The following is a 17530-nucleotide window of genomic DNA, read 5'->3' as shown; positions in this document are numbered from 1 at the left end:
CATGAAAAAACATGAATCTGTACATCAAGTGTACACTCACACTTATTACATACAGCAATTATTTATCACATAACCGTACAGTAGAGATAGCACAGTAGCGTCAACAGGAGTATGCATGATAATTTAATCATTTAAAGGATGTATCATTAATTCCTGTTGTTCACGATGAATGTATGATCATGTCACTATGACTTCATGTCATGACTTTACATATGTGATTAGTTCAATCTTAATAGAATTAGACATTTGCATCATACATTTTGATTAGAAACAAAACTCAGAGAGGCTGAGCAAATACATGCATCTAAAATAAACTGGATCACATAGCAGTCAGTGACCTGATCATTTGTTAGTGGCGAGACAAGATACAGAAACCACATAAAACCCAAACATAAAACCACAGATTCAATATTATTGTAGATTTGTAACTGTATATTGTTAAATATGAAGTGTAAAAGTAAACCTGAAGCATGTTCCAACAGTCATTTCAACAGCTGCTGAGTATACTGTATATAAATATAGACTCAGCGAAGAGCAGTTGTTTCAAAGGTGACAATGAATTCCTTAAATGATAATCTATTAAGTGTAAGCAGTGATCATGTGTTAGTGGTGAGCAACAGGGATTCATCCTGCATTAACATGCATTAGTATTAGTAATCTCCAACACACCTGCTAAACTGCCTCAACAATCGTCTTGTAAAAATCAGTAAAGATTTAGTGCATTCATGCTTGAATGACAATTTGACCTTCAGAAAACAGAAGTACTACTGGGAAACATTAAATACACTTTATATTGATATAATTTTACGTTTCTGTTCAGCCAACACATTGTTTTACCTTCAAGTTTGTCACCTAGACTGGTTCATTTTATTAGATAATTTTAAGTTCCTAAAACTAAAATTAAACGCTCTTTTTGTTTGTTTGTTTTTTCTTCATTGATTTGTTATTTAGTATCTACAAATAAAGCAGAAGTAGTAGTAGTATTTAATCGTATTTATTCAAAGAAACACGTTTTAAATGAAATACAGTCTAACACGGAAAGTGACGTTAATGGTTGCTATAGTAACGTGTAAACTGTCGTTGCCTGGAAACCAAGCTAACATTAGACAGGCAGTGTTAGCTGCGCCTTGCTAACTCAAAGTCTTGTTAAAGTAGGACAATAAAACAGACACGGGATGAAATACGAAGTTTAAACGGGTCACAGTGGACCACTTTGTCTTCGTGTCACCGCTGCTCATATTGACTTGAGTTCATGCGGGTTTACAGCATTGTTTGCTGGTTTGGAGAAAGCTAACAAGCTAACCTAGCTTCAGTCTGCGTTAGCCACTTAAAGCTGCCATGTCGGAGCAAATTGAAGATAAAGAGCAAGACGTGAAAGAAAAGGAGGAAGAGACCACGGAAATATATCCACAAACAGGTGAAAGTACTGCTGAGCAGCCAGAGGACGACGGAGAGCCGGGAAGTGACGGAGAGGAGGTGCACGCTGACAGGACGACCACAGGTGAGTCCAGTTTGACCACAGGTGAGTCCAGTTTGACAACAGTAAGGTCCGGTTTGACCACAGGTGAGTCCAGTTTGACCACAGTTGAGTCCAGTTTGACCACAGTTGAGTCCAGTTTGACCACAGTTGAGTGCAGTGTGACCACAGTTGAATCCAATTTGACCATAGGTGAGTCAAGTTTGACCACAGTTAAGTCCAGTTTGACCACAGTTGAGTCAAGTTTGGCCACAAGTGAGTCCAGTTTGACCACAGGTGAGTGCAGTGTGACCATAGGTGAATCCAGTTTGACCACAGGTGAGTCGAGTTTGACCACAGTTGAGTCCAGTTTGACCATAGGTGAGTCCAGTTTGACCACAAGTGAGTCAAGTTTGACCACAAGTGAGTCCAGTTTGACCACAGTTGAGTCCAGTTTGACCACAGGAAGGTCCAGTTTGACCACAGTTGGATCGTAGGTGAGTCCAGTTTGACCATAGTTGAGTCCAATTTGACCACAGTTGAGTCAGGTTTGACCACAGGTGAGTCCAGTTTGAGCACACTTGAGTCCAGTTTGACCACAGCTGTGTCTAGTTTGACAACAAGTGAGTCCAGACTGACTGGAGATCCTTGACAATACAGAAGTACTTCAGTTTAATACTTAGATTTTTTCAGTTTAAATGATGATGATTTTTTTTTTTAAGATCATTTTTTTGGCCTTTGCTTTATTGATACACACAGCTAAAGATTGACAGGAAATATGGGGAATGACATGCGGGAAGGGGCCACACAGGTTGGGATTTGAACCTGCGCCTCCTTGGCAAGTCTTTGCATATGGGGCGGTTGCTTTACTTTTAAAATAACTTTATACTGAGATAAGTGCATAAAGTAAAGTACATTTGCAGACATCCCATTAGTTTGATATTTATTAATTGTTAGAATTATTATTACTATTATTTAAATGGATACCTGAGTCTAGTATATGACACAAATAATATTTATTTTTGTCGTAACTTTCTGCATTGAACAGATGTGCTGGAGGCAGAAGAAGCTGAACCAGATCTCCACGATGACGCTGAGCAGCTTATAGAGCTTCAGAAACCAGAAACTGTTGGGAAGTTAACTGGTGAGAATCTCAGTTAAACAATCTGCATCAGAGATGGCTCATCTCAACAGGTTTATCCTTAATAAATAATCTTGTACAATTTGGTTCATAAAGAATTCATTTTATGGCTATGTCTATCTATCTGTCTAAAATCATCGACTCACTGGCATTGCTCAAGTATCACTGAATCACTGGATCTGGTGATTGACAGGTGTTGTTTATATAGCAGTTTAGATGTATTCTATTTGATAATGGTAACATCTGTCCAGATGTGTTGGAGACTGTGGAAGAAGCTGAAACTCAGGCTGATCTGCCCGATGATGTTGAGCAGCTTAGGGAGCCTCAGAGAAAAGAAAATGTTGGAAACTCTACAGCTACAGGTAAGTCTCTGAAATGAGGTTTCAAAGCCAAACACTAGTTACAAATGGTTTTATTATAATAAAACTATACAACCCTATAAATTATATACAGTACTTGGATGAATAGGCATAACAGAGAAACCACTGAAAACCCAAACAAAGACAACAGATGTTAAATACTAGTGTAAATGTAAGCATGAAGCTTCTTTATTCTTTCAGCCATTTCAACACATGCTGATTGTATATTAGTATTTATATGGACTCCAGGAAGAGCAGGTGTTGTCAAGGTAACAACTAATGCACATCCCGATAATAGATGAGCATGTGTTATGTAGACCATGCCTATATGAGAAGATAATTATGAAAAGAAAAGGAAAATAAAGAATAATAGCAAGTTCCAGAGACAGTTTTGCGTTAAAGTAAAGAGAGTGATTATTTTCATTAAGCTTATCTTCCAAATGAAATTCTTTTGATTTCTACATGATAGTTTATCTCTTTTAAAAAGTGACGGTGATTTCCCAAATCCATTTATCACAGATCGTTGAATTTTATTTTAATCTCACTTTGATATATTTGCAGAGTGCTAAAAACAGAGGCATGATATAAAATACAATTATATTCATGTGTTCTGGGTTAGGAAAAAAAAAAAAAGAAGATTTGTGGATGAAGTGCCAACAGTGTGTGTGCTGTTTCTAGGTAACCTGATAGGAATTATACCATGAAAATCAATGTCTTCCATTAGTGGCAACAAAGAAACGACATTAAATAAATCCATCTATTCAAAGGCAGTGGAGATGCATGGTGTGGTAAAAGCGAGAATTTAACAGTCTAAGTTGAATAAAAAAATGAAAACATGGACTCATAATAAAATCTGTCACAATGACACAACTGAAAATCCTCCCTAAAAATAAAACATTGTTGTATTAATTAACAATTAATGATAAAATCCCACCACATAAAAAAGAGAGTAAACCCACAGTCTATGACGTAGTGTCTCTGTATATGGTTGCAGTGAAGGTGGTGCTGGTGCCAGAGGGTCATGTGATGACTGTGGCCTTTGCGATCGGTCTCAGCATACAGGAGCTGAAGTGTCACCTCGCCTCGGAGCTGAGAGTTCCTGCTGATGTGCTGCAGATCTCTCTGGATGGTATGGACGGTAACCTTTTTTCTACCAAGAAACGCTGGGAGATGTTGTTTCTTTTCTGATGTTTGAAGGTTTGAAGAGTTTTGACAGCGATGAATAAACTGAGGAGACAATCAATCCCACTACTACCTACCCACTGTTATTTTAGATCAGTGTTGATACCAGGACACACGATAGACCAATGATTCCCAAAATTGTTTCTGCTATGCTCCTCCAATTTCTTTCTGCTGGGTAATGTTTCCCTGTGGAGTCTTAGACCTCCAGGAGTGCTATTGAGTTCTGTCAATACTCTTCACTTTTCTGACCTGAAAGTCAGGTTGAACCAGTGACAGTTACACCAATGTTTTCACACTATTTCACTGATCCACACTTCTTGGTAATGTGCCAAGCAAATGTTTTATGAGAAAAAAGATGCATTCAACACATTTGTTAGAGCTTGAGGATGCAGTGTTTTGGTGAATAACTTAGTTAGGATTTAGTGGCATCTAGTGGTGTAGTTGCAGATTGCAACCTCCCCACTTCACCCTCTCCTTACTGATGTAAAGGAGACACTATGGTGGCTGTAAATCGTGCAGGAAACACAAAAGGTCCTATCTAGCGTGCCATTTTAATTTGCAGCATCTGTAGATATAAAAGGCTCATTCTATGGTAATGTAATATTTCTTCCAGTTGAGTTAAATAGAATCCTATTTAGATTTTTTCTCAGACATATCTGTAAATAGAGCTGCCTAAATCTGACACACTGGACCTTTAAATGAAATAAAATACAATCGAATAAGACTAATTGCGTGCTCTGTCTTCTTTCTTTTTAGGCAGAGTGGTGGAAGAGCAGAAGAGCCTAATGGAGCTCGGCGTCCGCCCCCATGGCTCCACCCGGATGGAGATGAGCTCCACCGACCCGACCACCCACCCACTCCGCCCAGTTCGCCCCCCAGAGCACGACAACATGCCGGACGTCATCACAGTCCGAGTCCAAACAGGTGTGACCCCTTCTCCCTCTGTACTGTCTTCTAAAAACTGTTAAAGAGTGTTCGCCGGATGTGAAAGCAGCTGTTTACTAAGATGTCAGTGACAATAGACTGATGGTTTATCGGATGCTTCTCTTCATGCAGCTTTAAATTATTGTTGTTTCTTGTACTTCAGCTACACATTAGCTTGGTGTGGTTTAAAAGTAGGTGTGTGAGAAATGACTTGCATGAAAACAACAATGGATACAGAACAATACAGAAGTTAGCATAGATGTTGTTCAGACAACTGAATTTGACTACGTTATGTAGTGTAGGTCATCGATCTGACTGGTTGAAGTTTCTTTCTTTACCAAGCTGTTTCCCAGAAGGTTCCGTGTAACAAACCACATGGAGCAGTAAGAAAAAAATGATCAGTCCTAATATGAAGGCTTGAATATACTCCCAGAACAATTACTTATGAATACATACATAAAACTGATATTATGACTAATATATTCACTCCTGCAAATTCTTTTATTAGACCTGTCAGTACAAAATACAACTGTGACATGTTCATACAGCAGAGACAGTGACGTTATTACAAGCTGTGAATGAAGAATGAAAGAATTTGCAACGGTGATGCTTATATTTTATTTCAGAACGTAGTGCAGGTAGAGTTTCATTTTTATTAAGGATTTTTGTACCAGACACTTAATGGCAGAAACATTATTTACTCCCTGTAAAATGACTCACTGAAACTTCCAGATGAGGGCGAGTTCCAGGAGGTGGTGGTGGAGATTGAGCGTCCCCGCCAGCAGAAGGCCTTCCTGGGCGGCTACAGACACCGGTTGACAGGGGTGGAGTACCACCATGCTGCCCTACAGACACTGCCCAAGAGGAGACCTGACAGAGGAGTGGTGGTCTTCAGCCGTGAGACACAGGTACAGGACAGAGCTTCAAAACACAAATATCACACCGAATTATCATTTTAATGTTTAGGAGGTAATACATTTGGTTGCAGAATTTAAAAAGAATCACACATGAACGCACACGGACCAACAGTAGGACGTGTGTGTGGTGCATTTAAAGGTCATTCACTACAGCAGAACATTGTTCTCATTCAGGCATGAGACAGAACATGACTTTATGTGCAAATTAAACAATCTAATTACACGGAGAGAGTAAGAGTGTAATGAGCCTCCTGAACCAGAAGACAGAAGACGGATGGTCACAGTGACACCTCTCTAGTGAGCGTGAGGTTTAATTAGTTTGATTCTGAATCTGATCTGCATTATTTTATCCATATAAAAAATAAAAAAAACAGAATGTGTTTTTCTCAGGGGAAATTCTGCAGGATAATTTGAATTAACTTCATTATTTTATTTTTTAATCTCTTTTGTAACATAACAGCTGTCCTTACCATGAGTCCTAAGCTCCATCAACGCTCTCAGAAGGTTTATTATTTTCAGCTGATCACTATTATTCACTGTTATTCCTGGGTTTCTTCCACCTCAATACTTTTCAAAGGAATTGTTGTTCTGTGACCAAACAAACATAATTAAATATGAATGAAAACCATCATAAAATTGTATAAATAGAATTTCATAATGGATTATTCACAGTTTTTTGGCAGACCGTGAAATCCAGGAAATCCCAGTAGCAGTGCAATATGTTTCTGGGAAGTAATCATTTTAAAAAGATAGTTTGTGTGTTGTTGGATAGTGGTTGTGGTGTAGTTGGATTTGAGTCAACATGTAGGTCTCAGTACATGTGTGTGTTGGTCCTCATCAGATGGAGTGAGAGTATGACTCACCTGCCCTTAACCTCTGAATTAAATATGTCTCTCTCTCTCTCTCTCTCTCACACACACACACACACACACACACACACACACACACACACACACACACACACACAGACTCATTATAGGTGTACATACATGAAGAGATACAAGGATTGCAGTAATGAAACCCTGTGTGTATATGTGTGTGTGTGTTTGTGTGTGTGTGTGTCTGTCTGTGTTGTCAGCGCTGTGATGATGACTGTTTACACATCACAGGACAGCAGCCTGTTAGCTGCAGTCTTCTTTCTTTCTTCTCAGCTCTTGTTAGCTTTTAACACGTCATAATTCATCTACGGGCATTGACAAGGATTTTTTAAAAATGATTTATTTATTCTGATATCAGGTCACATTTACATTCACATTTACAATTTCTTCCCCTGAAAATAAAATAAAAAAAGAAGAAAGAAGAAAGAACACAAATGAGAGACAAACATATATAAAACATACAGTAACAGCTGTCATAGCTCAGTGACCTCTGACCCTTCATTACCGTATAGCAGTCAGAGGCTAGAGCTGTGGATGCTTTTGAAAGAAAAAGTTTTACTTGTAATGTCAACACACTAAACACACAGAGTTTATGGGATTGAGATTCACTCTCTTAAAGGCCCAGTGTGCACATTTATTTGCAGAAGTGCAATATAATATTCATAATCACAAATATATATATATATATAGTCTTAGATGTCTCTATGAGACTTTTATCTACATACATTGCATGTCCTCTTCCATGGTGTCCTCAATGTTGAACTGCCATTTTCTACAGTAGCCTAGAACAGACAAACTAAACACGGGGTCTAGAGAGGGCTTGGAACAGAAGCTGATCTCCACTAAACACGTGTTTTTCCACTGTGCACCACCTCAGAAAATATTAGACTCTCCAAGTACCATCATTAGGACAGATGTCAGCACTTCTCTTACACGAATTTCCTGTTTGGAGCCACAATTGCAGTGTTTTTGAACCGTTTAATTTACCTCCCCTTACAATCTAATCTCCCCTTACATCATGGATGTATGTGTTCCTATGTGTGCACTACACACATGAACGTGACCGTGTATCAGGCAGATATTACAGGAAATCCATCCATCCATACATTTTCTGTAACCGCTTATCCTCATCAGGGTCACAGTGGGGCTGGACCCTATCTCAGCTGACTTAGGGTACACACTGGACAAGTCACCAGCTCATCACGGAGAGCATAGAGATAAAGAGAACATGCAAACTCTATACAGGAAGGGCTCAGCCAGAGTTTGAACCAGGAACCTTCTTGCTGTGAGGCGACAGTGCTAATCACTGCTAACCACACCGTGCCACCCTATTACAGGAAATACTTATTTTAAATTACATTTTAATGATCTGAAGTGAAGTTTCATAAGTTATTTTCATTCAAATTGTTGTAGTATTTTAATGGTATAACAAGTTTTAAATAACATGTTAAAATTTTAAATTTAAAGTCTAATGCTGCACTGTAAACTGTACAGATTAAAACTAATCTGATAATCAGAGATTCAACATTAGACCAATGAGCAAATGAACACCTTCAGGATTAAATAAAATGACGTGTTTGGTCGATAAAAATCACAATTTCTTTTCATCAAAAATCTGTCCATCTTGTATTTCATATGTTTTTTTTTTTATAATATAAATAAATGTCAGGCTGAATCTCAATATACAATATACATTTTGAAAAATTATATCTCACAGCAATGCTCTCTGGGATTCATAATTGACTTTGTTTATGTTGTTGTTATGGACGCAGCCTGTTCCTGTGCTTTTTTAACATTTATTTTTTAATGAAATTTTTTTACCTCACCTCTCGTTGTTTGTCACTGATGACCAGGAGAAGTCCATGTCCATCACAGCGTTGAAATGATCCAACAGACAGTCGATGGACACTGTCCACAGGGAAATTAACTCTGCTCATAGAGCCACTCTTTGGGTCACCACTCATGTCCGTGGTCATGGAACTAAAGTGTATTATTGAGCTGCACTTGCATGATAAGCATACCGGCTACATGCATGTAAAATGTGTGTGCTGCCCTTTTGGTCTGTCTGCGATGGTTCCAGATTTTAAAAGGTCATCAATAATTAAAGGTTTCACTGAGTCCAGTACTTGAGCATCATCAATCTGTGTCACAAGCTTGGAAAATGGAAAATGTTACTCACAGGCTCATCTTGCCTGTAGTGAACCTCAATTAACAGCCTGAAATCTGTGACCTCAACTGTGGCCTCGAGATGTTCACAGCTGCCCTGATTCCCTGTCTTTAACAGCTCATTCATATCAGCACAGTGTGTGTGTGCAGGGCACGGACCTGATCTCTCCTCATGCACAATCACAAAACTTAATTAATATCTTCACAGTTTTAGCCCATAAGAATTTGACGTTGGTTATGTTTATTAGGTGCATTTAAAATTTAATACAGCTCCTAAGGTCAATACCAGGGAAGCTGATCCATCTCAGACCCCTCCGTCTGAAGACAAGTGGATAGATATGAGATATTGTTATCACAATAAAATGATCTTTTAAATTTTTTTTTCCATGTATAGTACTGTTCAAAAGTTTTGAATCACCTATTATATTGATCATTTTCTTCTCTGTGTCAGGATTGTGACGTAGATAAATCAGTTACATTTAAAACAGTTTTGGCCTCAAATACATAAAAAAGCATAACTGACCTGTGATCATTACTGAACTACAACGGTGCAGGACTCAGAGACTGCACTGTATTTTTATAGTTCATAGTATGTTCATATCAGCTCATATTCCGTAATCCAGTTACAACAGTGCTAACCCTAGACTAATCTTCTTTTCAGAATAGCTTTGAAAAGCAAGAAGCCTGTTAATTACAGCTTGTTAGAGGTATTATTGTGGACTCAACGCTGTAACATGAAACCTGTTTCTGTTTAAATCTGCACAGATTTTGATGCTAAGCTTCCAGTTTTGATTGCCTTTGTCTTTTTCTGCCCTTTCAATCATCAGTCCTATTGAACCATTTGGGAATCCTCTCAGCTTTTGTTCCAAACTGAACAGTATGATTATGTTTTAATAGAAACATGTCCCTGATCTTTTAAATTCAGTCAGTCTCTTTGTCTGTGTCTCCATCTCCACCAGACAGTAAAGGTGAAGTCTCAGGCCCAGCAGTGTCCAGTCAACGTCTACACCCAGATGACTGGGATCGGCTGCTACGTCTCCTGTATGAATGACAAGCTGGTCGCCCCTAGCAACTACATCACTGCTGACGAGTATCATGACAGGAGGCTGAAAGCTGTGGGTGAACACTCAATGTGTGTGTGTGTGTTTGATATTAATGCATGATGTCTTTTTATCAATAATGTTAATCTCATGATTATTAACGTAGAGATGAGAGCCATGATCATTATGACGTATCGTTTTTCTCCTGATGGAGGAAAGGTCAGGGGGTTCGAAATATCTTGCTCTGGACCACGGTTTTATACAGCAGGGCAGACTTTCTTGCCGACATATTCATTCTTTAGACACACTGCTACTGGAGCAAAAAAAATCATGTGGTAGTTACAAAAGGTCAATGTTTGTCAGAATGACAAACACAAAGCAAACAGCGCGAACAGGCACAAACATCCATGACTGAGCAGACTTATGCAATCTGAACTTCTACAGATAATATGACATATGTTGTAACATGTGTTGTAAATGTTTTCTGCTTGCTTGATGTAAAATTCCCTTTTGATATTATCAACAATTAGAAAATAAGGTGTATTTTCATATTTAAGTTTGAAGATTTGAAGATTAAACACAACTTTAGTCATCAGTCACAAATCTTAAACATGTTAAGCTATGTTACTTTTTGTGTCCCCTCTGTATACTTCCTCTGTCGTTTCATTTGGATAAATGCAGATCTACAGGGTTTAATGATGCGTTTAATTGTAAGAACTCAAAAACCTAATTCAAAACATGCGATTCAACAACAAATAATAGAGAGAAGATAAAACTGGAGTGAGCCCTGGGAAATTAACATTACATTAAAGCTGCACAAGACACCAGCTAAGAGACAAGAAAACAGATAAAGAACTATTTGAATGAATGAAACAAACAAAAAATACAGAAATTAGAGAAAAGACAAAGAGAACTTCATGAACCTTACAGACAGTCAGACAGGTCCACTGGCCTGTTCCAGCTCTGGAGATGTCAAGTTCAGCCGTGTCTGTCAACTCTGTATGTGCCTTAAGGGATACTGCTGCTTGCGTAGCTCTCCTAGTTCTGAGTCTCTGGAGAGCAAAAGTGAAGCCAGAACTCAGAACTCTAGAGTTCACAGGAGTGGTCTTCTAACAAGCATACTGTGGCTCTACAGCAGAGGAGGCTAAACACTTTTAGAGTGGTGAAAAACCATCTTCCTCCCTACAGGCTATGACTAAACTATAGAAATAAAGCTTGATTTGGCTCAACATTACAAAGCTTTATATAATAAATGAAGTGTGCAAACATTTGTGTGAATATAAATGTTTGAGGAAAAATGAAATTGTAATCCAATAATATTACAATAAAATAATATGTACACATTAAAAAGAAATTCTGTGGTGACCTGTTTCCCTCCTCCTCTCTTGTCATTCATGCAGGTGATCCGCCTGCAGTCGTTTGTCCGTCGCTGGTTGGCCCAGCAGGAGGTGAACCGGTTGAGAAGGGAACGGGAACGGCGGATGGCCTGGCTAGAGCTGCAGGAGAGGAGGAGGAGGGAGGAGAAGGAGGAGCAGCTGAGAGACCGTCGCCAACGCATGATGAACCCGCGGAGGAGAGAGGACATCAACCTGCTGTACCAAGCTCTAGAGAGTAGGCTGAGGGGAAGGGCCGTTCACTCTGCTGCTGTGGCGGAGGAAGTATTCCCATCCTTTACTTAAGCAAAAGTAAAAGTACTTGCAGATAACTCAATTATTATGTGCAGGACTGCAATTAAAAAATGTTTTCGTCACATTCATCATCTTGATTGATTATTTGATTTGATTTGGATATTTATCCACAGCCCAAAGTGACACCTTCACAGTGTTGGTTTTGTCTAACCAGTTGTCCAGACCTCAGGATTATTAAACATAAATAAAAATAAATTAAATAAAAAGTAGGAAATCCTCACATTTGAGAAGCTTGAACCATGAAATGTTTTTGCATGTAATATCAAATAATTGTTTCACTTACATATGAACTGTTGGGTGATGTATTTATAGGTAATTCAATATAGTTTTTAGTAACTAAAGCTGTCAGATAAAAGCACATTTCCCTCAATATAATGTTAAAAATAGGTATTAGATTGCATAGAAATACTCAAGTAAAGTACTCGTACAATTACCTATACTTGTGATTGTGATGTTAATGGGTAAAATATTGTATCTGTGTGATTCAGAGTGGAGGTGTGAGGAGGAGCAGCGCATCAACTCTACCCTGCGTGGAGCTGAGAGGAAGGCAGCTCTTTGCTCTCTGTTGGAGCAGGAGACGCAGCAAATCGCCACCATCGGACGTCATCAGATTGCCATCCAGAACGACAACTATGACAAAACTGTCAGGAACTTCCTGGACAAGGTCAGAGGTCACAGCTCCACCTCCGCTCCCAGCTCTCTCTATCCAAACATCTAAACATGTTGTTTGGTCTATAACTGGATATTATTTTAGTTAGCAGCCCTACCTTAATTCGAATTATCTTTTAAAACATCCACATTAAAATTGTTTACTATTTACATCAATATATTTTCCTATATAAATGATCAAAATAGAAGTTGTAAAACTAGTAGTAGTTGAAGGAGGAGGAGGAAGACAAGGATTAGTAATAGTACTGTTGTGGTACTATCAGTAGCCGTCAGACTAGCAGTAGGACTGTTTGTAGAAGTTGTAGCTTACTACAAGTACTACAACTTCCACAAGTTTTATGAGTCATTTTACAGGAAGAGAAGTAGTAAGAGTAGCAGTAGTTCAAGTTGTGGTCATTAGTAATACCAGTATCAGGGTAGTAATAGAAGGATTGTTAGTAACAACACTATTATTTCCATTAGTAGAAATGGCACAGTAGTAGTCAGTAGCAGTTTTATTGTCAGCAGTATTAGTAGCAGTAGTGTTATTAGTACCATCACCAGTAGTACTGACATTTTGATGGTGTGTTTCAGTGTGCGGCTCCTCATCAGTGGCGAGCAGCCGATGGTGGACTGATTGAGATGGACAGTCCACACACCATCAGAGCTAGAGAGCTGCGAGACCTGTACAGCAACATCAACCTGTTCACCGTCAGCCGGGAGGCGAGACGAGATGCTCTCACGACGCTCAAACACACTGTCCAGGTACTGGACAGGCTGATCACACACTACTGGTTTGTGAGCTCGTACACGAATGGTGCTGGATCAATGTATGAACGTCACCACCATCTAAATTCTGCCCGACGTTAGTCTGTCTCTTTATTCTAAAGTTAACCAGCGATTAGAAGGAGTGTCCAGAACGACAAAAAGAAGTAAAGTTGGCAGAAGTATAGAATATATTGAATATATTTGAATAGTAAAGTTGGCAGAAGTATAGAATATATTGAATATATTTGAATATATTTGTAACTATATTAGTATATAATCACCTGAAAATAAGAAATGTTTTTGTAAATCCTCTTCCATCATGCTGAACCACCATGTTTCTACACTTGCCCAGAACAGAAACTAAACACTGGATTTGTGTTTGTTTCTCCTACATAGAAGGGAAGGGTGAGGCAAAGGGGTTGTAATCCACAACAACTAGATGCCACTAAATCCTACACACTGGTGTTTCACAGGAATTTATAATCTTCAGTTGATACTACAATTCTCTAATGTTGGTAGAACTGATATTTATAAAACTTTACTCCACAAAAATGAAGCTAAAACATCCCGGATGCTGCCACTGCCATTTTGTCCTCAATATTGATGTCTGTCTGTAACTCACTTGTGAGCAGGCCCCAACTTTCAAGACATGCAAAACTTCCTTTATATAGCATCAAATCATAAATTAAAACTTATTAAAAAATGAACACTGCAGCCAGCCAACAGAGGGTGATTGTGATGTTTTGACTTCACTGTTGGGGAGCTGTCATATCTATCTTTATATACAGTCAGTGGTTGGTGGTATGATCTTTTTTATCCTTATTGGACAGGAGCATGAGTGTCAGCTGACCCGTGACATCGTGGATTTGATAGACAGGGAGGTGGACCTGATGACTTGTGGGGTTAAGGCAGCCAATCTAGAGGGGCTGAGAAAGAGGATCTCCACTCTGTTCCTCCAGTACATCAAAATACCGGCGTTTAACCCTGAGGTGGCCAAGCTGCTCAAGGTGAGCAAAGAGCACTGCTGGTGTGGGATCATATGGACAGTCCTGGATATAAATTACCTATAAATGTCTTCATACAATCTAAAATCCACCCCAGGTTCCCCAGAATCCCTCTCAGCTGAGGAATACCATGTTCCTCTGCCGGAGCTGTTATCGCTATCTACCCTCCGGTGACTTCAGCCCGTCCGCCAACACCCGTCTGAGCGGTCGGTGCCATGAATGCACTTCACTTGACAACATAGCAAGAACCCGTAATGACTACTCCTACTACAAAAACATCCTAAAGAGGTTGAGAGCTGACGAGCAGCAGCTCAACAAGGAGGCCAAGATTCCCTTCCTGCTGCAGGTGATTTATCTGTTTGATTGATCTTTACTTCCACACTTCAAGCCTCAAGCAGATTCTTTCTGTTTCCTGCACAGTTCTCTGTAATGCTTTTATCTTCTCTCAGGTGGAGGATATGCGGTACCTGGTGGAGGTGGTCTGGACATCCCGCTCAGCACTCCAAGCCAGCAAGGACCTCTTTAACCTGGTGTTTGTCCGCTGGGAGCGTCAGAGAGACTGGAGTCCCTGGAACTGCATCCTGCTATCCAAAGAAGAGATTTCAGCTCACGTGCAGGTGGAGGACGTCCACAAGGTCCGTCCATGTCCAACATTTACACTTGCGTCACAAATCAATGTTCAACAATGAATGTTCTTGTTATCTCAGTTCTTGTTATCGCCACGCTGTGATAGGATCAAAGAGTCAGGATCGTGTCGTGGAAACTTCTGATTGTCACCCTAAAAATACAGATTTTGTTGTGACTACCAGTAATTAAAACCCTTTTGCATGGCTAGAACTTTTAACTTCAGGCTGCTATAACTTTTATCTAGTTCCTAGGTTTAGTTAATATTTGGTGGAAAGGGGTCATTAGTGTCTGGTTCCTCAGGTTGAAACACAGGTAACGTTTCTGAAATGCTTTCTGGGACCATAGAAAAAGTTCCTGTGATAAAATAAACAATTTCCTTTCAGCTCTTGTTAGCTAGCTAATGTTTTAAACTTTTTTTAACCTTCAAAACTTTAATTTGTTCATGCGTAGACCAAAAGGAACTTGTTTTTTACCTTTAGTTGTCAGTTCCCCTGAAGGGAGATGGGAAAGGAGATTGGAATCAAATCTGTGCTGCTGTGGTAAGGACTTTAGCCTTGGTGTCCCTCACAGAGGCGTTTTAACATTGAAACAGGAAAGGGTCTTCCCCAAACTGTTGTTACTTTGGGACTAAAACTTAAAGATTACTCTTCCAAAGGATACATCATTAACTTCTAATAGTTGGAATATTGTACACATTTCCTGTGAAAACGTATACCTGCTGCCATGTGAACTTCCCATCCTGGTCACTCTGGCACTTTGTTTGGTCTTCTTTGTGTTTGTCTGGTCTAACAATAAAAACGCAGCTGGTAAAATCTGGCCTCCAGCTGTTACACAAACTGAGTCTACCTCCTGTGTGTGTGTGTTCAGGCGTACGAGGCGACGTTTATCCGCAGGATCGAGCACAAACACACACTGGCTCGACGCCACTTCAGCCAGATCTCTGTCATGGCCGAATACCTGGACTCTCAGCCGTCCGCTTCCCTGGGCAACCAGCTTGTCTCTAAGCCCATCACCATGGCGACAGGCAAGCACGCCACCAACACCACACCGGCCTCAGCTCATTAAGAAGCACCCTGTAGTTGTCTTTCTTGTCACTGTTTCATATCTATCGATATCTTGCTTGTCACTTTCTTTCTGAACATTTTGACTGCAATCTAAAATAAAGTTCATGAGGTTTACTCCAGGTTTGAATTCATTTGGGTGCCTTTATTTTGAAAGGATGATGTACATGTTCTTTGCATAGAGGTTTGTCCATTGAAGCACATTATGAATTACAGATACTGCACATCAAGTATGCAAGTTCATCCTGACTCTGAATCTGACTGAATTTAAGTAAGTTATCTATTACATAGCAAATAACAATTGTATTTACAATCTTTAAAAGTGAATCTATGTTTTCATTACTATGTAATCACAAGTCAATTATTCAATCATTGTGTTTTTGTTACCTTAAAAATAACCTTTTATATGTACAAGCTCTGCAGTTCTTCACTGACAGTAAAGAATGGACATTGTATGTGTGACGTCACCCACAGGTTTCTGAAGAGCCGTTTTGAAGCTCAAACTCTGGACGTGTTTATTTCTGCTGTGAAATTGGACATTTTAATATGGTGGTTTATGGATAATGACTTGTTGTTCTGTAGCCAGCCTCCAGTGGCTGTTCGAGGAACTGCAGTTTGTGACATTTCCACATTGGCTTCTCTTTTCAGCCGCGTAGGTTGCCATTTGGTCCTCTTCCACAGTGTCCACCAGAACAGACAAACACTAGCTCTCAATAGCACCTTTGTGTTTTCCGCACAGTGACCAGAGTGTCTCCTTCATGCTGGTCATGTATATTGGGTTTTCAATGCAGGACTTTTACACAAATTTTATGCAAACTAAAACAATGTAAAAGTCTATAATTACTTTGTAGGCACACTCGTACACTTTCTCTCCTGCGTTTTGATATTCGGAGGCATTAGACAAGGGTCAAAAGAGACAGAGTTAGAAACTGTTTAACTGCCTTCTTAGACCTTCTTGATAAGGAGTTAAAGTATACCTCAAGAAAATCACAGTGTGCTCAGTTTATCTTTCGACCTCTAACATCTAATGAGCCGTGAGGCCCATTATTAAGAGTTGTGAATAGCAGTGATGTAAGCAGATGCTTTTACAGCCACAGAGCTGGGCTGGAGGACAAAACAGTAGTAAGTAATGTCATGCATGGCAGCCGTGCAAAAAAATTTAAATTTCTAAATTTTGCAGAGCGAGTTAGTTTGGTAGTTACCAAAAGGGTTACTACAACAAACTGGCAGAGTCTGCAAGGATGAACCGGAGTTATATACTGCACTGGTTTATTGGATGATGAGCCGCAGGTGGTGAAGTGACCAGGCATGTGAGGACAAATCAAAGAAATACTTCCTGGAGGTGGTTGTTATCTCAGTTCTGCCCACGTTGTGATGGGATCAACAGAGAGGATCTTTCGTGCCGTATTGTAACCTTAAAAATACACTCTCAGATTTTGTTGTGGCTACCAGTAATCTAAAAAAAGAGCCCTCATGCATGGCCAGACTGGGAACCTTTTAATGAACTGCGTTTTGACTGAAGGAAATGCAGTTTGGATAGATTTTTTCTTCCACAGATGTGTAAAAATGGGTTAAAGTGTAAATCCGCTAATACTGCCCTTTTAAACGGTCATAAATTAAAAGCTGTATCTCATTATTATCTCACCTTTGTGTTGGTGCGAGATAACCAGC

General features: G+C 39.5%; 1 protein-coding gene across 1 annotated transcript; it reads left to right on the top strand.

Annotated features, from left to right (window-relative positions):
* The first annotated feature begins 1054 nt into the window (after positions 1–1054).
* On the top strand, positions 1055–15998 carry iqub (IQ motif and ubiquitin domain containing). The gene is made up of 14 exons (XM_019267616.2): positions 1055–1501; positions 2505–2600; positions 2849–2959; positions 3951–4085; positions 4895–5062; positions 5795–5970; positions 9983–10138; positions 11464–11674; positions 12240–12415; positions 12994–13164; positions 13998–14174; positions 14269–14517; positions 14621–14806; positions 15666–15998. The coding sequence occupies exons 1-14, from the start codon at positions 1339–1341 to the stop codon at positions 15861–15863; spliced, it is 2373 nt and encodes a 790-aa protein (XP_019123161.2). The 5' UTR covers positions 1055–1338; the 3' UTR covers positions 15864–15998.
* The last annotated feature ends 1532 nt before the right edge of the window (positions 15999–17530 follow it).

This window comes from Larimichthys crocea, chromosome XXI (assembly GCF_000972845.2).
Source record: "Larimichthys crocea isolate SSNF chromosome XXI, L_crocea_2.0, whole genome shotgun sequence".
Lineage (NCBI taxonomy): Eukaryota > Metazoa > Chordata > Actinopteri > Sciaenidae > Larimichthys > Larimichthys crocea.
The sequence above is the reverse complement of the archived record's forward strand: the minus strand, read 5'-3'. Positions and strand labels throughout refer to the sequence as shown.